Below are 27,740 nucleotides of genomic sequence, written 5' to 3'. Positions count from 1 at the left end.
TTAATATTGCAGTCTTTATTACATGAGAATAAAGGAATCTTGAATCTTATATTTTCACAAATCTTTTGACAGTGAAAGGTCACAAGATCAAAGGCAAATTGAATCCAAAACTAGCTCAGAATCAGAAATGGGAGGGCACTTGTAGGGAATGGTTAAAGGCAGGTGCAATTATACTATTTAAAAGATACTTAAAAAGGAAGGGAAAGTTTAGAAGTTGGTAAGGACAAGTAGAGCTGTGTAACTCTGTACATTATTACTCTGCTAGGCGTGTCTGTGACTGGAAGGCTGTTAGAAGTTGGGGATCCACAGGGCTAATTATTTGGCCCTTTGCCATTTGTAATATAAATAATTTAGATTAAAATTTAATCTGAGGACTTGATAAAGATGCTTACAAAATAGGCTGCGAGGGCAGGAAAGCTGTAGGTTGCACAAGGATATTGGAGGAACGGTTAGCTGGGCTTGAAAAGTGGAGAATGGAATTTAACCCGAGATCTGCAAGATAATGCACTTGAGGAGATACAAGATGGCTGACAGAAGGAAACACAGGGTACATCTACTGATCCATCAAAGGACAGATTAATATGGTGTTGAATACACAAGAGCAGACAAGACCAGTTGATTCGAAAAGAGTCCAAAGGAGATCAACAAGGACTTCGCAGAAAGGCCAACATGGCCTGTTTCTGCTCCGTAAATGGTTATATGGTTATATAAAACTGAGAAATTTAATAGGCCAGGAGTGTTTACTTTAGAACAAAGGAGGATGAGAGGAGATTTAATTAAGATCTGTACAATGATGAGGCGGCAGTAATTAAAAAAAACCACAGAATGTACTTTTAACGTTAGTGTGGATGAATTATTTGGGAGATGAGGCAAATTTGTCACTCAAGCGATAGGGGCCTGGAACACACTCTCAGAAAGTGCAGTGGAGGAAGGCAGGCACCTGCATTCCAGCAATGCCACCGCTGGATACGGACCAAATACTGGAAGGGGTGACACGGGGGGCAGGCCAGCTGGTTTTTGATTGGCATGGGTACAGAGGGCTAAATGGCCTTCTCTGCATTGATCACACAATAGAGAGGTAGGAGCACTGCACGAGAGCCAAACAATGTCTGAGCTGTACAAATCGAGAACTGTTCACCAGCTGCATGGTGCAGTTTGAGAAATATGCAGACTGCACAGAATAAGAAATTTAGAACCACACATCGGTCACAGGAGCAGAGAACCAGAGGCTACGCACCAATGATCTAGATCAGCCATTCTCAACGTTCTTTCTGCTATGGACCCCCCCACCCCCCAACCCAGGACTGCTCCAAGTTTATGGGCCTCCTTCCCCGTGAAGCAGTCACACTTTGGTGTCTTCCGTACTTCTCTCCTACCGACTACATTAAAAAAATTTATGCTAAGTGAAGTGAAAAGAAAACAAGGCTTTTACTGAGATGTACTGTGACCACCCCCCACCTCGGTTTTTGGTGGGGGGGGGGCGTAGGACCTGTTGAGAATGGTTGATCTATAAGGATGAATTGACTGGAGTTCTGAAAGCAAACACCAGGTGCAGACCAGATAGACGGTGTTACCATACATGCCGTTGTACAGGATAACCCTGGAATTTCCACCTAACATGTCGGTTTGGAGTGATACCCTTTGTTTAAGATGCACACCCCCCCCCCATCCCCAAAAATATGGCACTTACCACTGACCAGTAGATGCTGTTAAAAGCCAAATCACAATATTTAAATAACAAATGATCGTGTAGAGGCTTACATTTTATTTGGATATTTTAAAATAAACTACTGTCGGCTCGGCTCCTGTGACAGGCCACTTAAAGCCCGTACAGAGCCGATGGCAGTCTGACTGGGCAGATGGACCCTGCGGAGGGGCGCTGAGACTTGGCAAATAACTAACGGGGCATGTGCGCGATTGGGTCGGAGCTGGCGGGAAGATGGCGGTGGTATTGAGTCCCGGCGTATAGGATGACCCAATTGTAAAATGGCATTATTATGTTTCGAGGATCGTGCCATACGACACACATGGTAATTATTTAGTAGCCATCTGGAATAACACAATGACTGCAGAGAGATTTCTGCCCAGAATCCAGATTTTATCCTGCATTCACTGTACCACAGACATCTGGAAGCACAGTGTCCTGAAAGGTTGCTACTCATCTCTACAACCCAGCCTTCTGTTTTTTCTTCTGTGTCTTCTCAATAGAATTTCATAGATACCCTGGAATATCTCCTCATCCCCATTTGTGCGTTTAAGTAACTAAATGTTGAACTAAAATACTATTTAGTCTGAGCACCACATCCCAGGCCATGGGATCCATTTTCAGGCACTACCGTGACCAATTCTCCCCTCCCTTCCAGTATCACATCCACCCTCCCAGCTCTTAAACCAAAGGTCAATCTTTGTTTTGCGAGTTTTAAGGACTCACTCTTGTACCGTGGTGTTTCGTTCCCTGTTTGTCTCACCCAAAATCGAATAGTATTCCAGTAGATTGCCATTAAATAGTATTCCAGTAGATTGCCATTGAAGTGAGCCTTCAGTAAAATCAGTACCCACTGCAGGGATAGTAGTTATCACCAGCGACCGGGACCTGGGTTCAAATCCCATGCTGTCGTTAAGGAGTTTGTACGTTCTCCCCGAGTCTGCATGAGTTTCCTCCGGGGGGTCCGGTTTCCTCCCATCACTCGAAACATAGAGGGATTGTAGGTTAATTGGGTGTAATTGGGCGGCACGGGCTCGTGGGCAGAAATGGCCTGTTACTGTGCTGTAGGTCTAATTAAAAAATTATTACATGGGTAGATCCTCACTTGAAGGAATGTCTACTTAGGATGGACATATGTAATGGGCAATCACCTCCAAATCCAAGCTGATTGACAGCAAATAGTGGTGTTTAACATTTTTTGCATCGTTTTTTGTAGATAAGCCCAAGGCCTAAAGTGCCCAGAACAGAAAAAGCTCAGGAGGAGCTACACCTTCAATTCCACTTCACAATTTTTATCCTGTGTCATGTCGTCCATTTCCAACATATCCCCCTCTTCTTCCTCATCTAAGAGCAGCCCCGATCTCTCCAGAGCCTCCTCCTCCGTCTCTACTTTCAGGTACCCATTTCGTCCCACTGCCTCGCTGCTGTCATTCTCGTTCAGGGGGAACGTGGCCTCGTCTCCTGCGTTGGTCTCAATGTAGGCGCACTCTGAGTGACCCATCTGTCTGTCCAGCATCAGTTGCCGGAGAAACATCAGAGGGATGGGCAAGGAAGCGACAATTATCAAGATGATCATCATGGCCAGTGCCCAGTCTGGATATTCCAGCAACACTTCCTCCGCCTGAGAACACAAACAGGGTAAAGCACACAATATTAGCGACTCAAAATCTGAAATAAACCAGAGTAGAAGAGAACAACACGAGAGTAGCAGCGAATGGAGGGGTGTGGATTGTGCGCAGGTGGGAGAGGTTTTGTTTTATTTAGCATCATGGTCATTGCAGGTTGAAGGGCCTGTTCCTGTGCTGTACTGTAAGTACTGAGAAGGTGAGACTGTGTCTGTGGAGAAAGAAACAGTCAATATTTTTGGTTGCTGAGTTCTCATCAGGTGTACATTTTTTTTAAAAACTACAATGAATAATCCTCAAGCTGATGAAATGCAAGCATATTTCAGAGGTTGGGCTCAAGTAAAACACAAACGTCTGCAAACCCCTTGGTTGAAGTAAAAACACAAGGCTGGAGAGACTCAGCTGGTCAAACAGTGTCCTTTATAGAGCAACATCACCAATGTTTCAGGCTTGAGCCCTTCATCAAGGTACAAACAAAATATAGACAGATGCCGAACAAAATGGTAGAGGGGGGAGGAGCACAGACCCACAGGCAGGAGGTAATAGATGGATAAGGGATGGAGGGCACACCAGTAAACGAGGAGGGGGATGGCTCTGTGAATGGAGAGGGAAGGGGGTGGAGAGCTGGAGGAAAGGAAACAAAGGATGGGGAAGGGAGGGAGAACAGAGAGTGGGCTAGTAGAAACCGGAGATGTCAATGTTAATGTCATCCAGTTGGAAAGAGCATCAAACATAGACCCAGTTGTTACTGGAATGCTTCTAGTGTCGATAATCCAGAGCAGCCATTCTCAACAGGGCCCCTAGCACCACCCCCCCCCCCCACCCCCGCATGGGGGCCGTAGCACAGTCGAGTAAAAGACTTGTTTTCTTTTCACCTCACGTTTTCTTTTCACCTCACGCAAGGTAAATATTTTTAAAGTTTTTTTAATGTAGGAGAGAAGTACAGAAGAAACCAAAACTGGACTGCTTCACAGGGAAGGGAGTCCTTAAACTTGAGCAGAGTCCTGGAGGGGGGAGCGGGCATAGCTGAAAAGATGGTTGAGAATGGCTGATCCAGAGGAGAGAGAGGAAGTTCATTGACTGGCATCATGGTATTACATGCTATGGACTCCTGCATTACGCTGCAGTAAGGAAAACATCCACAGAATGGTGACAAGGTATAAATATTAGGGATGAACTGTTCAACTGCTTGCATAAGAATCCTTCTCTCTGTACTCCGTATAACAAGACAAATAAACTTAAATTGGACTGAACTGCACATGGGTAAAAACATCAATAAAATGATGAGAATGTTTAAAAAATCTGTAGCAAATAACAACAGAGTAACTGTCCCTCTGCACCCTCCCATCAATCATCTATTTCCATTACTCTTGTTTTAATCCACCCCACACTTTCATCGACAGCCCCAGATTCTACACTCACCTATGGAAAACCGGCAACTTAGAGCAACCAATTAACCTACCAACATGCATATTTTGGGGATTTGTGAGAAAGACAAAGGCCCCCCCCCCCCCTCTCCCTTCCTTCTATCAGAGAGCTCCCTCTTCCCCATCACCTCAGCCTCTTCCCTTGCTCCTTCCTACCCCTTCTCCTCCTCCTGCCCCTCCCATCCTATACTTCTTCCCTGCCCCTTCCTCCCTCCGCTCCTCCTCCCCTGCCCCTTCTTCTCTCCTCCCCTGCCCCATCTCTCCTCCTCCGCTGCCCCTTCCTCTCTTCTCCCTTTCCCCTTCCACCACTATGTCCTTTAAAAAGACTTTTAAGCCTGTACGGAGCTGTCAGTAACAAGACCGGAGAGTAGGACCCTGTGGAGCAGCACTGTGTCCATACTCCCCACTCTCCTGGCTCAGTCACAAGAATAATCAAGCAAGTTGTGCATGATCTTACCTTGGTTTGATTCCATGCCCGATATGTTGGGTGCTTAATACACATGTGGATCAGACTGGCAAGGAGCAGGGCTGTCATGGCAATGGGGCAGACAAACTTCCACAAGTACTTGTACAGAAAGAATGGCCGACGACCAATCATTTCCTGGATGTCTTCAATGAACCTACGGTGACAACAGCTTCAGTTACAACTGACCCAGCACCTCCTCACTTGTGTGCCAGCACCTTGCTCCTTCCACTGGGAGGGTTGGTGTGACCTCATTTGCTGCCCCTGCCCTGGGAGTCTTGAATGGGACAGTGCGCTCCGTATTTAACACACTCTCCCTGTCTTTCTGAGTAATTAAGAGAATTTTGAGCCCAGTGAGATAATAAAGTTTACCATGTCTACACATGTAAAAGTTGAATTTTGTAGACCATTTTTTAACGTTATATTTATGGGGTCAACTATTACATGGATACTACTTTTGAGGGGCTAAAAGTCACACTAGAATCCAAAATACGGTATCAGTAGCAGAAGTCCAAATGATCTCTGAATGAATAAAGAACAAAAACACAATGAATTAAATAATGGAATCTGCGCATCAAAACATGCACCCAACCACAGGGAGGTTGACCACAGTGTGGTCAGAGGCGTTGGGGGCTCCGAAGTTAAAGGTTCCATTATTGGAACGTAACATGTAACATGGATGAAATTCTTTAACTGACCACCGTACGGAAGACAGAGAGTCCCCACTTTGTCCAGCACCCCTCACAGAAATGAGGCCTCAATGAGGAACAAACTCACGACCCCTGGTTTACAAGATCAGGGCTCTAACCACTGAGCTATCAGAGCCTCTCAGTGTAAGTTGTGCTCGAGGTGTCAGAAACTTCAGTCTGTGGGCAGCCAGGGCCAAGGTGAGAGACTCGGGTTGATATTTACAGAGATATATGGAAAATTTCAGCTTTTGCCCAAAAATAAGGGGTCAACTTTTACATGGTATCGACTTTTACACGAGTATATATGATGAATGTTTTGTTTCCATGACAGGGACATTGGGAACAACCTCATCACAACCACCTCACACAATTACAGCCCATCTCCCAAATAGGTGAACCACAGTAGGCTCACAATGGCATAGAATTTGGCCCCTTGAATTCCTGCCGATCTCTTCAGAGGAAGCCATATCCCTTTCCTCTGCTCCATCTTCGAAACTCTAATTCATTTCCCCATCCAGTGAGTTTGTATCTCCTCTTCCACCACTTGCTGCCCAAACAAGATACAGTAAAACCCCTGGTATCCAGCACCTACAGAGATTAGTAGATACCAGATAAGCGCATTTGTCAGTTGCTTGAGACTGCATGTTGCATGATTGGCGAACTAACCATGAGGCCAATTTTAAACTTCTGAATTGCTTACCTATTTCTTTTCCGTGATTTTTTTTTGTCAGTAGCTTGAATTCCAGGTAACAGGGGTTTTAATGGGTCCATGTACCTGGTGAGTGAACTGGTGTCCACAGTCTTTGTACAATAAGAGCAGGGGAAACAACCATCCGGATCACAAAAACATTGCATAGCAATCATCCCGAGTACCATTCACACTCCATTCATTATCTCCAGGACCAGACGGCGTTGGTGAGACCACCCCGTTAAGTATATTCTGTGCAATTTTGGATGTCCAGCTGCAGGAAGGATGTTGTTCAGTTGGAAAAGGTGCAGAGGAGATGTGGAAGTAAGGATCTGCCTGGTGTAGAGGGATCAATTTTCATTAATACCCACAGGTGCTTGTCTGCTTTGTGAAATAATGCTGAGAGGGTTGTAAATACTTTAGAGAAGCGAGGGGTCCCATGATGTGTTAGCTAGTAAATTTCCGCTGGCCTCAACTTTCCCAGATTAAGAATAATGCCTGAGGTGATGAAATGTAAAGAGCTCGTTACAAGCTAATGCCTATGGCAAAGTTCCTCATTGATGTAAAAGTGGGATGTCCACGTGTTATGTGTGCTCTGTAAAAAGTGTAAAACTATGTGTGACTAATAGAACAACAGCACAGTGCAGGCCTTTCAGCCTTCAATGTTGTGGCGACATGTATAAAAAAAACGAAACCCTTCTTACTTCAAAATCCTCTATATTTCTTTCATCCATGTGCCTGTCTACAATGCCCCTATTGTTCCAGCCTCCACCACCACCTCTGGCAATACCCATGATGGCTCCCCTAAACTTCCCTCCCTTCACAGTACTCAATTCCTTTGGTGTTTGCTACTCCAGCCCTGGGAAACAGGCTCTGACTGTCCACCTTATCGCTACTTTTCAGAATCTTGTAGACCTCTATTAAATCGCCTCTCATCCTTCTTCACTCTAAAGATAATTTTACCTTCTTCTCTAGCTTCATGTGATATTTTGTTCCAGATGCAGACAATATTTGGTGAAAAAGGTGGCTTTAAAATGATTCCCCTCTCACTTTAAACTCTAGAAGAGGAATGAGAACTAAGCCTACCTGTCAGCTCCGTAGATCCATGCAACTGCCAGCAGCTCAAACAGGACAACTATAATCAGAGGCAGGGTGGCAGAATAATCGTCAAACATGGTGACAAAGTAATTTCCCGATCGCTGTGTGAAGATTAGTCCACTGACGAAGCCCAGGAAACAGCAGAACACTGGAATACAAGGACAGACGAAGAGTGAGTCCCCATGGAACCCAAAGAGGGAGGTACCTGCGGGTGGCAGCAGAGTGTAGACTCGAGGGGAGGCAGGAATCCAGGTGAGAGGGATGGTGGGGCCATTCAACCCATCTAGTCCACAATGGCTCTGAACAGGTGTATCCCATCCATGCTGCAGGTCTGAAGGAGAGGTGAGGTGGGGTGTGGATCAGGATGGGAAGAGGAGAGATGAAGTGGGACAATAGCATAGAGAAGAGGCACAACACGGAACTGAATGGCCTTCTCTTCTGCTTCAGCAACGTGCAGAAGCAACACACAACTGGTTTGTGAGTGTGAAATTGGAATGATGGTGTCACAGGTGCAGCGCACCGGCATGTTAGATAGCAGTAGCGCACCAATGCGTTCTAAACAGGTGCAGCACGTCTGCGTGTTAGATAGCAGTAGTTCTCCTATGCGTTCTAAACAGGTGCAGCACGCCGGCGTGTTAGATAGCAGTAGCGCACCCATGCGTTCTAAACAGGTGCAGCGCCCCCCGCATGTTAGATGGCAGTAGCGCACCCATGCATTCTAAACAGGTGCAGCGTGCCGGCGTGTTAGATAGCAGTAGCGCACCAATGCGTTCTAAACAGATGCAGCGCGCCGGCGTGTTAGATAGCAGTAGCGCACCCATGCGTTCTAAACAGGTGCAGCATGCCCTCACATTATAAGGCAACATGTTCAGGACGGGACTGTGGGATCAGTGATTAGTCGGCCACAGGGGGAGGCTGGTCAGCATTAATATACCTGTGAAGAGTGACTTCCTCCGGGAGAGCGAGGGGAAGTTGTCAAGGAGTGGAGTGAGGATCCCCTGCATGTTTCCAAACATCGTGCTCATTCCCAGGTTCAGCAGCATCAGGAAGAACAAGAGAGACCAAAATGGCGATGCGGGGAAGTGTGTCATGGCTTCTGTGAAAGTAATGAAGGCCAGCCCTGTGCCCTCGGCACCCTGGTTGATGGAGAGAAGCAACACCACTCACTTTTTGGAAGCAGCAAAACAGACAATAGGTTCTTTCAACCATAAAACACTACAGCACAGATATAGGCCCTTCAGCCCTTGTAGTCTGTGCCAAACCATTATTCTGCCCAGTCCCACTTATAAGCACCCAGCCCATATCCCTCCAAACCCCTCTTGTACATGTACCTTTCCAAATTTTTCTTAATGTTAAAATTGAGCCTGCATTCACTTTAGCCGGCAGCTCATTCCACACCCCCACCATGTGTGAAGAAGTTCTCCCTCACATTCCCCTAAATTTTCCCCTTTCATCCTTAACCTGCGTGCTCTAGTTTGTATCTCACCTGCCCTCAGTGGGAAAAGCTGACATGCATTCACTCTGTCTACCCCCTCAATTTTGCAGACCTCTATCAAATCTCCCCTCATTCTTCTACGCTCCAGGGAATAAAATCCTAACGTAGTTCCTGAAGTCACAGCATTATCCTAGTAAATCTCCTCTGCACTCTTTTTCAGTCTTTATTGATATCTTTCCTGTAGTTAGGTGACCAAAACTGCACAAAATACTCTAAATTTAGGCTGAGTCAAAATGGAAATTTTAAAATTTTAAATTTAGACATACAGTTCAGTATCAGGCCATTTTGGCCCATGAGTTCCTGTCACCCAATTGGCCTTCACTCCTGGTACCTATCGAACAGTTTTGGGTGGGGGGGAGCCCCACACAGACACAAGGAGAGCATACAAATTCCTTACAAAAAGCACGGGGGTGGCTGGCGCAGTAACAGGGTTACGCTAACCATTCCAGCCACCCCCACCTCTTTTTTTTGTGGGTCAATGGCAAATGAATGAGAAGAGAATTGATGGGCGTGTGATAGAGAATGACTAGCGTTCTCACGGGGAAAAACTCAGCGGGTCCTGCAGTGTCCATGGAAAGCAATATTATGGGCCAGAGCCTTTTGTTGAGGTATGTAAGGGAAAGGGAATGGGATTCATGGTGTTGCCCAGATTGGAGCCAATCATGTACTGAATGCCCTTCTTTCATGCTGTAATAAACAAGGAGCTCAACTGGTCTCACAGCGGCCATAGGAGGTAAAGATATGTTACTGACGTTTCGGGCCTGAGCCTTTCCTCAAGGTGGCACGGTTGGCGTAGCAGTTAACGCAACACTATACAGCGCCAGCGATTGGGGTTCAAATTCTGCGCTGTCTGTAAGGAGTTTGTATATTCTCCCCATGTCTGTTGGGGTTTCCTCTGGGGGCTCTGGTTTCCTCCCACCGTTCAAAACATACCGAGGGTAATAGGTCAATTGGGTGGCACTGACTCATGCGCCTGTTACCATGCTGTATGTCTAAATTTTAAAAAGATTCTGTGCTTTGACTACAACTACAGGGTTTCCAGACTTTCATGTCCCATTGTAATAAGCAAGGATCCACTTCCTATTCAACTCCATGGTACAGAATCCCACAGGATCAAAATGCTTCCCGTTTTACATGGAATCCAAAAGTTTCAAATCCCTGTCCATTCGCTTCACTCAAAATGAACCCCCTTCTGGTCCAACGTGTCTTCCCCCACTTCCACAATAATTAATTCACTCACTTACCTTCTGCATTTCTTGCTTGAGGTCGCACTGCTGGATTCCATGAGGGGACAGTTCCGAACTCAGTGAGTCATACCACCTGCTGTACTGTTCGTGTGACATCATTGAAAAGTTGAACGATTCAGGGATCAAGCTTCTGTTTAAAACTCCCCTATTAATTAGATCGGCCACTCGAAGACTGTTCCTAAAATACAGCACCAGCGACTAATGAATATCTCCATGCTGAAGGCAGCTCTTGAACCACATCATCTTCTCATCCCAAGTCAAAGCTGGGCAATTCAGCCTGAGGCCCTCACCAGTGCCTGCCTTCAACACAACCCACAAACAGCATTTATACTTTTAGACTCAAAAAATACATTGGTGCTACCGCTGGTGCAGACCAAGGGAGAGTGGGGTCACAGCACTCCTCGACAGATTCTACCACCCAGTTCAAATATTAACAGCTCTGTACGGGCTTTAAACAGCCTGTTAGAGGAGCTGATGGTGGTTCATTTTAAAATCCTGTGATGGCGGGATGTGGGCCCAAGATGGCGTTGCTTGTGTTCAGGCAGACTCTGGGGGAACAGAGGACTGTCATAGGCCTCATAAAACAGGGAGACCATCCCCCATCTGAGAAGGAGAAGCAGAGGAGATGACCCACAGGACGGTGACCACAGTGACGGGCTCTGAGGCTGGAGAACACACAGGCTGTTGGCGACTGCGGTCCAAGGATTCACACTGGGCTGTAGACTGCTGGAGAGTGGATGAGGGCGTACCAAGTATCGGAACTGGGATGCGAGAGGCACTGAAGGGTTCCTGATCATGTCGGAGGTTTGGATCTGGAGTTTGGGTAGCTGATAATTTAGACTGAAGTCTGAGTGGCTGGGGAGAATGCGGGAGGAAAATCCACAGACGCTCATTAACTCTGAAGGGACTCCCTTTTCCTTCTCTTTCTCTCAGGGTTCCGGACAATTTATGTTGATGGCAGAGTAAACGCAATTTTGTTTAAGACATCTGTTTTCAAATTTTTTTTAGACATACAGCATGGCCGCCAATTATGTTTTGAAGTGTGGGAGGAAACTGAAGTCCCCTGGAAAACCCACACAAACACAATAAAAACATACAAACTCCTTACAGATAGCGCAGGATTTGAACCCCAGTCCTGATCTCTGGTGCTGTAACAGCACTACGCTAACCGTGCCACCCATTACATGACAGTAAAAGAATCTCGAACCTTTGACATCAATCCCATTAATATCCCCACATACAATTCATCGTGAAATGATGGATGACCTATTTAGCCCAGACAATGTTGTAAGTGTCAGTTTTCAAGTCTTGTACCTTTGCAGACATTTCTGAGTGAGGACATTAGCTCGGAATCCCAGCACTGAAAAGACAACCAGTGTGGCAAACACAGAGGTGAAGAAATTGATGAAGGAGACAAGGTAGGCATCGAAATGACAGTTATTGGTGCGGGAATTGTAGCTGGAATATGCAATGACACTGCCGAAGCCCAGGCCCAAGGCGAAGAAGACTTGTGTGGCAGCTTGACGCCACACTTGAGTGTCCACCAAGATTTCAATCTGCATAAGACACAAGCAATCTGAAATCAAGAGACTGAACACAGGAACAGGTCCTTCAACCCACAATGTCTGCGTCCAATAATACACCAAACAAAAATAAAAATCTCATTGTACCAGGTATAATGTTAAATCTTGTCTGCTTGCCCTCTTCTCTGCATATTCCTGTGTCAGATTGATCTGATTTACAGCAACTTTGGAAGTGGAGATCAAAGTATAGTATAACAAAGTATATGTCTCACCTGTTCTCTGCCTAATCTTTAAAACAGTGGTAGTCCAAAAATTGGATGCCAGAAATCTGGACCACGCAAGAATCCGAACTTTTTGAAAATTCTCAAACTTTTAAAATTTAACAGACTTTTGAGTGCGTGTGGGTGTGCGTAAGCACCACAGATGCACAGTGGCAACAAGCCACCACTTTATTTTCCTTTTAGGCTACTCGTTTTGATAAATGAAGCGTGCTGTACTTGTTAGTGAATAAACTATCAACATTTACCTGTTTATCTCTTTATTCCTCCTTAAATTTGAGTTTTAAAAGTACTCCCTGAGAATCTGGACTGATCCAATGTCCAAGCAGTCCAAATTTTAGGACTTCTACTGCACAATGGTCTGCGAAATTGTGTTAGTGAGCCCCAGCCTCCAAGGGTTCAGACGTACAGCACTAGAACAGGACCCTTCACCCTCTGACCAGCAACCTCCCCATTTATGCTATTTTATTCTCTTTACACTCCCTCGTATTTTACCACTCACCCTGCACACTCAGGACAATTTACAGTGGAAAATTAACCAGACAATGGGAGCACCCAGAATGGGTGAAATAGTCCAGGAGAATGTATATGCTCTGCGCAAGCAACACAGGAGATGATGGAGGCTCGAGGAAGCATAGCTGTACCACCGTGATGCCCTAGATTTCCATGGCACAATGTCCACTGTGCTGACCACAAATAGCAACTAAACCCCCCTCACACAGGAGAAGGTCATTTGACAGCAGATTTAATGATCTTTTCCACACATAGGGGTTGCTGGCAACTGTCCCCATTCACTGCTAGATTTAAATTTAGACATACAGCATGGAAACAGGTCCTTCCTTCCACGAGCCCAATTACACCAATTAATCAATCTAAAGCTCCTGGTACGTTTTGAAGTGTGGAAGAACATAGACACGGGGAGAACATACAAACTCCTTACAGACAGTGCTGGATTTGAACCTCAGTCTGATCGTTGGCACTGCAGCAGCGTTATGTTAACCGCTAAGTTAACTGTGCTGCCCTCCAACCCTGGCACCTCTGGGTCAGAACAAAAGTGACGATGTGGCTTCGGCTGCACTTACTACATGTGGTGACATGAGGGCAGAAAGACCCCAACCCCTCCCCCCCATCTCAGTCACCCTGTTACCTCAACCCTTTCCATGCTCAGTATTATAGGGTGAAGACCCCAACCTGAACCCAGGTTAGTTCCTTCCCTTTGGTACTGCCTTTCCACTTCCCCTTACCTTGGGGGTGAACATGTAGCGAATTCCATCGGCGGACCCTTCCAGCAGGAGGCCTCGAACCAGGAAGCAAAAAAGCACGAGGTAAGGGAAGAGGGAACTGAAGTACATAACCTGTGGGGTGAACGGCAAGGTCATTAATGAGCCTCTGCTCACAATCGCCCCACTCACACTCACGGACACAAGAGACAGGAAGCAAGCTCGGTGGGATCAGCTTGCTGATGCAGTTTTCAGCATCACCTCCTGCCCAACACTATCTCTCATGTCTCACGCACACTTGTCCTTCAAATGATACAAATCACTAAATTTTCAAGGTTTGGCTGAAGCATCTCCCTGAGACTTTGTGCACCTTCCCCCCAACACTGTGTTTACCTCATGCAAGCCTCCTGCACATCTCAGCCGCTGCCAGCCTCACCATCAGAGAGATGGACCTGCCCTGGTTGCATGGTCAAACAAGCGCTCTCCCCATCTCTCGTCTTCTGTGAAAACATTAACTTCCAAAACATCCTGAAACTTTCCCTCTCTGTTTTGCAAAGTCCCACAGGGTATTTTCTACACAACGTATTGTTTCCTTTTCTATCAACCCAGCAGCACCCCTATTTTTCCCAGGAGCTGACTTGCACCCTCGAGGAAAACTGTAAGGAACTCAGGAAGTGGGTTAAGTGGTAAATTGCATTAAAATGAATGCTTTCCCAAGGATACAATACTTATTTTAATCATTACCAATTCCCTTAACAGAGAAATTCTTTAATGAACTAAAGAGAATAATAAGGAAATTCTTGTTAAAAGGGGGGGGGGAAACCGAGGGTTGCATTAGATAAATTAACAGAAAGGTATAACCAAGGTGGTTTGCAGTTACCAAACTTTAAAAATTATTATAGACGCACAATTAAGGTATTTATCAGATTTTTACCAGACAAGGGAAAAACCAGACTGGACTAAGATAGAACTAGATAAAATAGAAGAGAAGGTACCAGAACATATACTTTATAAGTGGGATGAAAAGCTGATGCAATATAAAAGCTCACTAGTATTGCATCATTTACTTAATATATGGAAGAAGATCCAGTTAGAAAGGAAAAAAAAACGAATTACCAAATACCAAAATTGTTATTGACACAAAACCCACTAATCCCTTTTACAATAGATAACCTTTCTTTAAGAGAATGGGAGAGAAAAGGAATCAAAAGAATAGAAAATTGTTTTTTGGGAAATAATTTATTAACATTTGAACAATTGAAGTACAAATATGGAATAACTCATGGTATAATGTTTGCAGATATTCAACTGAAAGTTTATTTAAAGGATAAATTGGGAAACAGACTGAGGTTACCAGAAGGAAGCAGCTTTGAATATGTGATTACAGACACAATGATAATTAAAAGATTTATAACGAACATGTAGATTAAGCTGCAAGATAAGGAAAATGATGAAATAAGCTTTAAACCTAAACAAAAGTTTAACTACCTTAAACTTTAAGGTAAAAAATGAAGCATGGGAAAAGTTATGTTCTGGAACTATGAAGAATATAATAAACACAAGGTTACGCATGATGCAGTATAATTGGTTACACAGGTTATATATCACGCCTCAAAAGTTAAAAACATGGGATCCAACATTATCAGATAGATGTTTTCGCTGTAAGAAGGAAACGGGAACAACAGTACATGCAATTTGGGCATGTACGAAAGTGAAAATGTTTTGGGAAGATCTAAATCAGATATTAAATAAAATCACAAAAAATAACAATACCAAAAAATCCAGAGATCTTTCTTCTAAGTAATATAAGAAGTAAGGAATTAGGCCTCAAACTGGATGAAGCGCAAAAAAGATTTATTATGATAGCCTTAGCTGTAGCAAAAAAATGTATAATGTCAACTTGGAAAATGGAAGAGAGCCTGAGAATACACCAATGGTATATGGAAATAAATGAATGTATTCCATTGGAAAAAATAACATATAATTTAAAATATAAAGTCACATTATTTGAACAAATTTGGGAACCATACATGGAACATAACAGAGAGGGGTTGCCTCGGACCTCCACCCCCTAAAATGATAAGACAAAACAACTCCATTCAGTGTGTAAAAGTAGGTGATGCATTTTTCTTGTTTATTTTTCATTGTGTGAAGACATTGTTTTATGGTTTTATTGTATCGTATATGGTTTTGGAGGGGAGTGGGAAGGGGGGAGGGAGGATAGGGGGAAAAAAGGGAGAAAATGCCACTGTGTATATTTAATGAGAAATGTTTGTATATATTTTGGTTGATATGGTTCACAGTGTGAAAAATAAAAAATTATTTTAAAAAAAAGGAAGGGGATCAGTGGTGGGGACTTTTAGATATCTCCTGCCCTCATCCACTCTGTTGATGGTCAAACAGGAGAGCCTTTGATCCTCATTCACTGGGCTCAGACACCTCACTGGCAGGAGATGACTGGAAATGAAGACAGCAGGATCATGCATTACCTTGCCTGAGGACTTTATTCCCTTGATCATTGCGAGGCAGACAATGACCCACGCAGCAAGCAGGCAGCCTGTCATGGTGGGGTCCAGGCCTCCGCTCTGGTCGATGGAACTGGTGATTTTCAAGGCTTTGCGGTACCAGAAGTACGTGGTGGGAGAACTCTCACTGCACTCGGACACTGGGGTGGAGAATGGACAGTATATCAGTGTGGAAGGCAGGAAGTGCAGGACAAGCGGCAGACGGCCAATCGTGCAGATACCTACCAACTCCTGTGTTGTTGGGCAGAGAGGGACATGATTCCCAGGGCAATGGGTACTGGAAAGAGTGACCAAAGTAGAAGAGGCTCCAGGCAATGATGACATTGTAGTAGAGCGAGACAAAACTGCAAACCTGTGGGGTCAACATGTAAAGCAAGTGAGCAGTCAGTCCTGGATCTCACACAGCACCCTTACCTTTCATCTCTCGGAACACATTCTCCTTGGTCCCCTACTCATTGTAGTTTCCAATGAAATGCCCCCCCCCCCCCCCCAAGAAAGCTGCAGTTTCCCAGCCATCTCATCAACCCTCTCGCCCATCTGGTCCTCAGCTTCGATACCCAGCCCTGCAGTCGCTCCATCAACCCTGCTGCCCTCTCACTCACCAAGCAACTCGCAAATCCAATGCCAGCCAGCTTCGGGTTAATGTGCTTCCAGACTCCAATGCTTCCCTGGCGGATGCTCTGCCCAGCTGCCAGTTCCAGGAAAAAGAGTGGGATTCCCATCACCACCAGCAGAATTAGGTAGAGGAAAAGGAAAGCTCCTGGAAGAGGAACATTTTCTTTAGAGGTCATGGCACATCTGCATCACTGGCGGAGACAGTTTTATTCATATCTGGTTGCCCTCGGAACTGAGTGGCTTCCTGGTCAACATACTGATGGAGCAGAGATCAACCACTTCCTTTAGTGGGGACTGAGTTTGGAAATTCTAATGGGGAGTTCTACACTCTTAGCACCAGGCCAAATAGTTAGAACCATAGAACATTGGAGCACCGAAAATAAGTCCTTCTCGTCTATGCTAAACTAATATTCTGCCTAGTCCCACTGACCTGCAACCAGCTCGCAACCCTTCACACACTCCCCATTCAGGTACCTGTCCAAATTTTTCTTCATGTTAAATTTGAGTCCACATTCACCACTTCAGCTGGCAGCTTGTTCCACACTCCCACTACTCTCTGTGTGAAGTTCCCTTTCATGTTCCATCACGTTCAGAGAATTATGTATCTGTATTCCCAGTCTGTTCTACTGCACTCTCAGTGCCCGACCATTTACTGTGTACGTCCAACTTTAGTTTGTCCTTCCAAAATGCAACACCTCACACTTGTCCGTCCCAGAGGTTTGATGCATGTGACCCATCTGGCTTTGAACTTCCATTTCCTCCTGCTGCGAGCACTTTGGCCATTGTATTTCCAATACAACAGGGGTGACTACACTTCAAGAACTTCCCTGAAGATCTAAACCAGATACTAAATAAAATCACAAAAAGCAATATACCAAAAAACCCAGAGATCTTCCTCCTAAGTAATATAAAAAACAAAGAATTTGGACTTGATTTGGATGGTGCACAAAAAAGATTTGTTAGGATAGCCCTAGCTGTCGCAAAAAAATGTATTATGTCAGCCTGGAAATTAGAAGATAACTTGAGAATACAACAATGGTATATAGAAATGAATAAATGTATTCCATTAGAAAAAATAACATATAATTTAAGAAATAATATTACAATATTTGAACAAATATGGGATCCATACATGAAACACAATAGAGAAAACCTACCGGGGACATCTACCACCTAAAATGACAGAAGGAGAAGGAAATGAAAAGAAATGACTCAGTGGAATTTCTTGTTTATTTTTATTGAGTGACAACATTGTTTGACGGGTTTAATGTATCTTAGATTCTGAACTTTAAATGAATGGGAGGGGAGGTAGGGAGGGTGGGATGGGAAGGGGGGGGGGAGAAAATGACACTGTATATATTTGAAAAGAAAAATGTATGTATCTTGATCAATGTGGTTTATAGCGTGAAAAATAAAAAAAAATTTTAAAAAAAGAACTTCCCTGCCCAAACAATTCTTTGCCCACCAAGCGAACTTTAAAAAAAGGAAGCATTTTTTCTCTTGGGTTTGCCAGCAAAAGGATACTTCTGAATTTCTCCCAGTTTGTACATCACTGGTATTTATTGCCCATCCTTGAGGTGGTGAGGAGCTGCCTTCTTGATCTGTTGCAAAACATTTGCTGAACCCAACATAGTAAAACTCTCGTTATACAGAATTCAAGCAACCGGCAGCCTCAGAAAACCGGCAAATAAAAAGGTAAAAAGCATGAAAGTTTAAATTTGGTGCCCCCCCACCCCCCGCAGCAGTTAGTCTGGCAATCCACACCACACAAAATCTCAAGCAAACAAAAAATTAACTTATCCAGCATCTACCAATCCCTATAGGTGCCGGATACCGGAGGTTTTTACTGTAGTTTCTCCAGAACTATTAGGTAGGAAGGTGCAAGATCTAATCTTGTTACACTGAAGATCTGGTAATATATTCCCACCCAGGAGCTGAGCCTTCAGGTAGTGGTGTCCCTACCCAGGTTTTCAGCCCTCCTTTGTAAAAAATGTAGATGTAGAAGTGAATATTCTGGTCATTTTATGTGTGGGTCAAGGAAAAACACCCACCGTAATCCTACCCTCTAGCCCATGGGCCTGATACGTTGGTGACCTCTGGATGCCTGAGTTTCTCCAGCACGTTTGTGTATGGGCCAGAGGTCACTGCCCTTGAAGGACACATCCAGGTGGTTATCAGACACAGTGAGAGCCCTGATGGTACCACGTTGTGGAGGTCACAGGTTTGGGAGGTGTTTTATTTGCTGCATACACCATCCCTCCTCCTGCACAATCACAGTCTCTGCCTGCTGCTTCATCCACTTCCCTGGAATGCTGTAGTGTCCACACTGGTAAAACACTGCTGGAATGTGATATTTGATTTCCAATCTATGGGAATGATATCTCTGAAGAACTCACTTCAGCCAAGCTAGCGCAGGACAGAGTGCAGCAACTGAATAGTGTGTGGATCAGACTAGGTGTGTTGCCTTCATTATGTGTAATGCTTTCATACAGTCTATAACCTGCTCTTCTGATAATTCCAGGGGTGAAAGGGATATCATATGAGGAGTGTCTAACGGCTTTTGGCCTGTACTAGTTGGAATTTAGAATGATGGGGGGGGGGGAGGGGCAGGGGGAGGGGCAGGGATCTCATTGAAAATTTCAAATGTTGAAAGGTGTGTTGTTTCCCATGGTGGGAGAGTCTTGAACAAGAGTGCATGTGCTTAGAACAGAGATGCAGAGGAATTTCTTTAGCCAGAGAGGGGATGAATCTGTGGAATTTGTTGCCACAGGCGGTTGTGGAGGCCGGGTTGTTGGGTGTATTTAAGGCAGAGATTGACAGGTTCTTGATGAGCCAGGGGATCAAAGGTTATGGGGAGAAGGCCGGGCAGTGGGGCTGATTGGGAAAATGGATCAGTTCATGATTAAATGGTGTGGGAGACATGATAGGTTGAATGACCCATTTCTGCTTCTAAGCGACATCACGGGCACAAGTCTTCATTCCATCAAGGACATCTACAAGAGGCAGTATCTTAAGAAAACAGACTCAATCCTCAAGGACCCCAACCCAGGCCATGCCTTCTTCTCACTGCTACCACCAGGAAGGAGGTACAGGAGCCTGAAGACAAACACCCAGCGGCACAAAAACAACTTTTTCCCCTGAATGATCAATGAACCACAGAGATTCCCTCACTTTTTTTTGTGCATTATTTATGCTTATTTTGTAATGTGGTTTTATATAAATGTTTGTACTGTGATACTGCCACAAAACAGCAAATTTTGTGACATGACCACAACAATAAATTCAAATTCTGATGTCTTATGGTCTACAAGTCATCTATCAATGAGCATGGAATAAATCATTAATGAAATACTCACCACCCCCATTCTGATGGCAGAGATAGGGGAACCTCCAGACATTTCCGAGTCCTACAGAGAATCCCACCTGGGCAAGGATATACTGCAATTTGTTGCCCCAGGTAGGTCTGTGAGGCTGCTCCAGCACTAGTCCCGAGCCGGACACGGTCGCATCAACACTGTGGGAGTCCGTCTTGCCTTTTTCCATTAGAGAGATGTTACGGAGGAGAAATGGCCAAGCAGCAGAGAGCTCTTAGGGACGTTGCTAAAGGAGGTAACAATGCAACACATGATCTGAGAAACACAAACATCCAAATGGCCTCATTCCAGCAGTGGAAATTCCAGAGGTATTGCCTTGTTACAGCAGAAACATTCTCACTACCAAAGTCAACCCATGCATTTGAGTCAAGGAAAGCAGATCTTTAAGAACAAATCCAAGCCTCCAGCATATTTTCCAGCAGGGAGTTCCAAACTCCAAGCAACCTCTGGAAAAAAAAACTCCTTCCCACTAAATCTTTCCAAAAATCATTTTTGACCCCCTCTCCAAAGAGAACTAGGTCATTCCGATTTAATAGGGCTCTTCATGTCCTTAATGTTTATGTTCCTTTCTCCCAGTATACCCAGTACAGTGTGAAGGGTTCTTCTGCGAGCAGTAGAACAGATTAGCTCTAATATCCCTACAGCCATCTAAGGTAGAAGAGCATGATTTACAGAATGGAGAACTGTAATGCCAAACTTCTGTTCCAAAGAAAACCCATCTTTCTTTTAATTAAATGTAATTTGTTTTTAATTTAGACATACAGCACGGTAACAGACCCTCCCAGCCCATGAGCCCAAACCCCAAATGTCCTACAACCCCAATGGGAGGAAACCAGTGCACCCAAGGGAAATCAACGCAGACATTGGGAGAACGTACAAACTCCTTACAGACAGCGCAGGATACGAACCGCAGTCCCGGATGCAGGCGTGTAACAGCCCACAGTCTTCTTGGTCACAATTTTGTAGTCCTGTCATCATCCTCATATATATCCTCTGTGTGCTCTCAAGTACCATCTCCATATGCTGACCATAACGCCCACGGTACACAAGGTGAAAATGTAACACAAGAAATGGGGAACCTGACATCTAAAAGGCCTCATTACTGCAGGGGAAACTAGTGCTGAACAGTTATAATCTAACCTCACTCTAAGCAAACCTTAAGCATGTTTTAACATCCTACTGATCTAAGGTCTATTTAGGAGCTTGATAGGTTGGAACTTTTCTCTCTGAAGTTAGAAGGCGAAGGGGTAACCTTATCAGGTAATATAACTGGCATAGTTATGGTGAATAGCCAGTCTTTGTCCCAAGTCAGAGAGTTTTAAACTAGAGGGCATTGTGACAAGGTGAGGGGTTGTGGGAGATCTAAAAGGGGGCTGAGGGGGCAACATCTTCATCTAGAGGGTGGTGGGAATATTCAGTTGCCAGAGGAGATGGTATGATACCAACATTTAAACAGGTACACGGACAGAAAGGTTTGGAGGGATGTGGACTGGATGCAGATGAGAGAGACTAGCTTAGTAGGTAACTTGTCTGTAGGGACAAGTTGGAGTGAAGGTTCTGCTTCGCTGCTCCAACGCCCTTGATTTCCTGTACATTCTTCCATTTATTGAATACCTCCTTGCCTTGTTGCCAATCCCCAAATGCATCACTTCTCCAGCATATGGGTGGCACGATTAGCGGAACGTTGTTACAGCGCCAGTCATCCGGGTTCAAATCTGGTGCTCTCCGTAAGGAGCTTGTATGTTCTCCCCTAGTCTGCATGAGTTTCCTCTGGGTGCTTCGTTTTCCTCCCACTCTTCAAAATGTACGGGGGTTGTAGATCAACTGGGCTCTTTGGCCAGGAGGCCCATTTGTCTGCTCAACGCTCCAGACTATCTAGATCTTTCTGCTGTCTGAAGCGTTCCTCCTTATTGTCAACCCCATGATCCATTTTTGGATCATCCGCCACCATTTCACTCATATACATTACAAACAGGGAGGGACAGAGGACAAGATCAGGAAATCCCGTGGTAATGACTTCCAGACGTTAAAACCATTTCACTTTGCTTTCTCTACATCAGACACTGGGCACAGACAGGGCGATCGCTTTGCTGAGCACCTTCGCTCAGTGGCCAACCATTTCAATTCTGCATCCCCCTCCCACATTTACATGTCTGTCCATGGCCTCATGTACTATCCCACCAAGACCACCTGTAAATTGGAAGAACAATTTTCCGACTGGGTACTCTCCAACCAGATGGCATTAATGTCGACTTCTCCGGTTTCTGCTAACCTACGCTCTCCCTCCCTTTCCTTTCCCTTTGTCTTCATTCCTCCACCTCTCCACCCCCTTCCCTCTCCAATCACAGAGCCATTTCCCCTCCCCTTGTTTGCTAATGTGTCCTTCCTCCCTTAACCACCTATTTCTTCCTGCCTTTGGGATCGTGGTCCTCTCCACCATTTTGATCAGTTTACCTGTCGACATTTTTCCATACCTTGATGAAGGACTCAAGCCTGAAATGTTGGTTATGTACCCATATAAAGTACACTGTTTGACCTGCTGAGTTTCTCCAACATTGAGTTTTTAACTACACTTTGTTCCCTGCCATCTAGACTATTTTGGATCCAATTTATCGGCAGGGTACAGGTTCGATAGAATGTACATTCTAATTATCAGTACAGAGACACTCACATATTCTCCTGTCAGTTCCCCGACATGCTCACAAGTTCAGGGGGAAGCTTTTCCTGATGCTTCTTGGCAAGTGATCCCTGCTGATGGTTTCTGAACAAAGTCACGCGCAGTGGTCAGGAGCAGCTGCTCACTGCGACTCTAAAACTAATCTTCCCCAGGGTCACATTCAGTCAACAAGCTCCAAGATCTCACCCAATCAGACTACTTTGGTCTCAAAACACACTGGCTGAGCCAAGTGCTTGTGAACTGCGGAAGAACGTGTTCCAGGAACAAACAAACGAATTTAACATTGGCTAAAGTCAGTCTGCAACTTATGAAAGGCACCTTCTGATCCTCATGGATACGTTTATTGTTTGCGGAGGAACATTCCATCCAGGTCACAACAGACAGCGAGTCACACAGAGGAGGTCCTCAGCCCATCACGTCTGCCCTGCTATTTAATCATGAGCTGATCCATTTCCCCACTCATTCCCACTGCCCGGCCTTCTCCCCATAACCTTTGATGCCCTGGCTAATCAAGAACCTATCAATCTCTGCCTTAAATACACCCAACAACCCGGCCTCCACAACCGCCTGTGGCAACAAATTCCACAGATTCACCACCCTCTGGCTGAAGAAATTTTTCCACATCTAAGTGATCCCATTCAATCCTGAAGTTGTGCCCTCTTGTCCTAAACAACCTTTCTACATTGAGTCTGTCCACCCCTTTCAACATTCAAAATGTTTCAGTGAGACCCCCCTCATTCTCCTAAATTCCAACGAGTACAGGACAAGAGCTGACAAATGTTCCACATATGATAAGCCTTTCATCTCCTCCTTGTGAACCTCCTCCTGAGGGGCAGGCATTGTTGGGGTGGAGGAGAGGAGGGGAGGGGCAGGGATAACTGGACACTCCTGTGAAGAATTGTGCTTCCAATGAGCTGGTGGGTTAATGGTTACTGAGACTGACTTTCATGGGGCTCAGTGTTCCATGTGCCCTTGATGTTTACTTTTGTGGAGTTTATAGCAGTTTGAAACAAAATTCAGTCATTAAAACCAATCAACTGGAATCAGGCCAGAGGTTGGGCCAAAGTAGAGCAGGATAGGAGAGGGAGGAGGGTGGAGAAGGGGTGTGAGTATTGGATGAGGGAGAGGAAAGAGGAGAGATGGGGAAAGAGTGTGGGGAAGGAGATAGGGAAGAGGAGGAGATAGGGGAGATGGGGAAAAGGGGAGGAAGGGGAAAGAGGGGTGGGAGGAGGGGAGGGGTTCTGTGGTGATGGGAAGAGATGTGTGGTGCTAGGAGGGGCGGGAAATGCAAGCGGGAGGGGTGAGGTGGAGAGGAAGAGTTAGGGGTGAGTTGAAGGTTGTGGAGGACAGGTGGAGGGGTGAGGGGCAGGAGGAGGGGAGATTTGGGGAGGGGTGTGTTGGAGGGGGTGAAGGGAGGAGAAAGGGAGAGGTGAGGTGGAGGGGAGAGGGAGAGGTGGGAGGGTAGAAATGAGGTGGGAGGAGAGGAGGGGAAGAGGTGAAGGGGCAGTGGGAGAGGTGTAGAGGTGAATTGGGGGTTGGGAAGAAGGGGAGTGGTGGGGAGGGGAGAGATGGTGTGGACAGGGGAGGGGAGAGATGGGGGGGGCAGAGGGCAGAGGGCTGAAGGCCTGCTCGCCTGAAGCAGTGGAATGAATGGGTGCTGATTCCGGGAGTTTGTGCGCTGAACTGCCACTGGCAGTGGACATGGGAAAAGCCTTCCTGATCTCTCCATCCCAGCCCACCCACTGGTCGAGGGCTCTCCTCGCTGAGTTGTGACCCTTCCTGAATGTGCCAGAAGCCTGCTTGCTGCAAGAGTATTACTGGGCAAGGAGGGGAAGCAGAGGACTGGTGCAGGGCACCAGAAAACAGAGAGACCACCCCACCCCCATTTGAGAACTAGCAGAGATAATGACCCATAGGACAGTGACCACAGCAGCAGACCAGTGAGGGGATCCAAGGCTGAGGAACACACAGACGGTGGGCTAATGGTGACTCGAGACAAAGAATCCATGCAGGCTATGGTGACTGTGGTTGAGGGATTCACACCAGGTTTCAGACTGCTGGAGATTGGCTGAAGGGGTACCAGGTATCAGAATCGGGATGCAAGAGGGTGCTGAGGGCGCTGTGTCAGAGGTCCGGATCTGAAGCTCAGGTTACTGATGGTTTGGTCTGCGGAGGCTGTGGGAGTGCTGGAGGAGAATCCACAGACACTCAGTTACTCTGGGGGTGGGGACTCTCTTTTGCTTCTCTTTCACTGACTGGAAGAGGTAATTTCTGTTGATGGCCTGTCTACCTTTCAGCAGGCAAAAGGCAATTTTGTGTAATATTCCACTGTTTTATTACAGGACAATAAATGAATCTTGAAACCCACACAGACACAGAATGTACAACCTTACAGACAGCAGTAAGACAGATGCCTCAGGTTCAGGCAGAACCAATCCCAGTGCCCCCCCACCGCCACACCACCACCCCCTCACCATGCTGGGTAATAATTAAACACTGGCTCACCTTGCACTCCAGCTTAACAAAGCTGATGGTTGCCTTCCTTCTACCCTAAACACACGCAGCACAATGGCTTCAGAAAGGGCCCCAAGCAAAGCAAGTCTGGTTGAAAGCAGGAGCCTCTCCTGCGATGCTCAGCTTGGAGTGGGACAGCAGGCAGCAAGGCATTCACTTCAGAAGAACCCCCTAACTCAGCAGGCAGTGTGTTCCAGCTGCAGAGTCAACCCAACCTGCAGGAAGAGCAACCGTGTTAATCCTGTCACAAGTACCTGTGGAGAAGGCAAGGTTGGCTGTTCACTGGTTTGGGAGTGAACAGGTTAATTGACTGGCAAACCATTTCAAAAGATAAACACACAGTGCCAGACAGAGGATCCATTGGAAGTCCTGCTCCCTCCTGGAACACTTCCACCTTGTTTTCTTGCATCCGATCTCCATGCCCCTTACCCTTTGCTGTGTCCCAGAACAACAACTGCTGACAATATTTCCCAACCCCCAACACAAGCTTCTCTCCAGTACCTGGAAGGTTAGCTGCAAACTGAGAATCAGGAAAGCCTTTAACTTTTTACAACAAAGGAAACAGTGTGGGGAGACACAAAAGGTTTGCAGATCTTCCATCTACCTGTCAGCTGGCATTCGTGGTGTGCAGGGCTACGGGTGTCGCCTTGGTTCGGCGTGATGACTCCCAGCTGCGAGAGGACTGATTCTGGATACACTTTGAGAGCAGGAGCTGAAGTGGAGTCAGCTGCTGCCACATCAGCAAGGGAAATCATCCAGCTCCACTTACTGGGACGTGGGAAATCCTTGGCAAGGGGTGCTCCAGGCAGGAGAGGAGGAGGGTCAGAGGGGAGGGGGTGGGAACCAGAGAAGGAAGAAAGGGGAGGGAGGAAAGGAGGAGGAAAAAAAGGAAAGCGAGAAAGGGGAGAGGAAAGGGGAAACAGGAAGGGGGAGGAAACAACATAAACCACTGACCAAATTCTTTCTCCTCTTTTCATTTCCTCTCTAACCCATGGCAAATATCCTGAAAACTCTACTCCATCCCTACACCACCTCCCTTCCTCTAAAGCCCTCTCCAAACCTCCCTCCTCCCCCACATCTCCTCCCTCCTCTCCAATCCCTAATGCTCCTCACATCTTCCCACCTTCTCGCCCAACCTCCTATTTCCTACTTTTATCCCCTCTCCTCATTTGCTCCTTCATCCTCGACCAATTGGTCTAAAATCCTGAAATATCTCAGGAGGTGTGGCCCTCAACAGGAAGGTCAGTTTCACTTGAGCCATCTCCAAGATCCCAGGCATGCATTATTTTTATAGTTTTATTTCCTTACATGATAGAAGAAAGCTTTTCAATTCGTTGATTATTCAGTTTCTCGACTACAATCACAGCGTCTGCAGACTTTTGTGTCCTCTCTCCCTACTTAATTTCCTAAAATCTATTCTCTCTAACACCCCAGCACCTTGCTACACTTGTGAATAAGGGATAATTTATGACAGCCAGTTAACCTATCAGCATGGATGGGTGACCTGGATAGACAGCAGAGTTACGGAGGAGCCCTGTGAAGTCAAAAGGAGAGTCTACAAACTCCATACAGACGGTAGAAGTCAGGATCAAAGCTGGGTCACTGGACTGAGGTAGAAGTACATCCTACTCCACCACTATGCCAGTTTTTTTTAAAATAAGCTGATTTTGACATTTCCAAACAAATCTACAAGCCACACAACTTGTTCCCACCTAACCCCTCAGGCAGAGCACAGCATAATGCTAAGAAATTAGATGAGGCAAAATTTGTTAAATGTGTTCAAGATAGTTTTTTTTATAAGTAGAGGTCTACAAGATTCTGAGAGGCATGGATAAGGTGGACAGCCAGCGCCTTCGTCCCTAGGGCGGGAGTAGCAAATACCAGAAGGGATTTGTATAAAGTGAAGGGAGGAAAGTTTAGGGGAGACATCACAGGAGTAAAAAAAATTTAACAGGGTGAGCTGTGGGTGCCTGGAATGCCTTGCCAGGGATGGTGGTGGAGGTTGAAACATTAGGGGCTAGAAAGTTCCTTCAAGAGTAAAGAGCAAGGTTGGCAGGATCAGGGAATCTTGGTTGACATGGGATATTATGGCTCTGTTTAGGCAAAAGGGGATATGCCTGAGACAGAAGAATCTGGCATCAAGCAAATCCCTTGAGGGTAAAGGATGTGGAAGTACACCTCAAAAGGCAAAAAAAGATAGAAGATATCCTTATAGATAAGGCAAAGGAATCCTACTTGATAGTGTAAGTATATTAAGAGCAAAAGGCTAACCATGAAGACAAAAGGTACTCTTAAGGATAAGTGTGGTTGGAGCGTGCCCAGACAGAATATTAGGGGTTGTCCCTCCAATTTGTGGGCGGCCGCCCCTTCTAACCAGGCGGCATTAACACCAGCTTCTCTGGTTTCTGTTGAACTTCTCTTTTTCCCTACCCCACTGTCTCTTTACCTCCAGCTTCCCATCCTCTTCTCTCACAGAGCTAACTCCTCCCTCTATCACTTCTCAGCTTTTTTTTCTTCTACCCTTCTACCTGTACCCACCTATGATCTCTCACCTGTTAGTCTGTGCTCCTCCTCCTA

At 45.7% G+C, this 27,740-nt stretch overlaps 1 protein-coding gene across 1 annotated transcript; it reads right to left on the bottom strand.

Annotated features, from left to right (window-relative positions):
- On the bottom strand, nucleotides 1-27,740 carry LOC138748511 (sodium-dependent neutral amino acid transporter B(0)AT2-like). Its single transcript, XM_069908844.1, has 13 exons — nucleotides 25,768-27,740; nucleotides 25,155-25,378; nucleotides 19,955-20,198; nucleotides 16,586-16,743; nucleotides 16,209-16,335; nucleotides 15,948-16,123; nucleotides 13,483-13,593; nucleotides 11,752-11,993; nucleotides 10,435-10,615; nucleotides 8,630-8,831; nucleotides 7,684-7,843; nucleotides 5,215-5,377; nucleotides 1-3,326 (listed from the first exon to the last, which is right to left on the bottom strand). The coding sequence occupies exons 3-13, from the start codon at nucleotides 20,139-20,141 to the stop codon at nucleotides 2,970-2,972; spliced, it is 2,064 nt and encodes a 687-aa protein (XP_069764945.1). The 5' UTR covers nucleotides 20,142-20,198; nucleotides 25,155-25,378; nucleotides 25,768-27,740; the 3' UTR covers nucleotides 1-2,969.

The sequence above is a fragment of the Narcine bancroftii genome, chromosome 13, assembly GCF_036971445.1.
Source record: "Narcine bancroftii isolate sNarBan1 chromosome 13, sNarBan1.hap1, whole genome shotgun sequence".
NCBI classification, from domain to species: domain Eukaryota; kingdom Metazoa; phylum Chordata; class Chondrichthyes; order Torpediniformes; family Narcinidae; genus Narcine; species Narcine bancroftii.
The sequence above is the reverse complement of the archived record's forward strand: the minus strand, read 5'-3'. Positions and strand labels throughout refer to the sequence as shown.

Bases quoted from the DNA above. Each gene is read 5' to 3' on its own strand.
- LOC138748511 (XM_069908844.1), bottom strand. From the start codon at position 20,141: ATGGAAAAAGGCAAGACGGACTCCCACAGTGTTGATGCGACCGTGTCC. The intron at 16,744-19,954 runs GTGAGTATTTCA...TTCCTCTTCCAG, and splicing joins CTGCCATCAGAATGGGGGTG to GAGCTTTCCTTTTCCTCTAC. The intron at 11,994-13,482 runs GTAAGGGGAAGT...TGTCTTATGCAG, and splicing joins GCTACATGTTCACCCCCAAG to ATTGAAATCTTGGTGGACAC.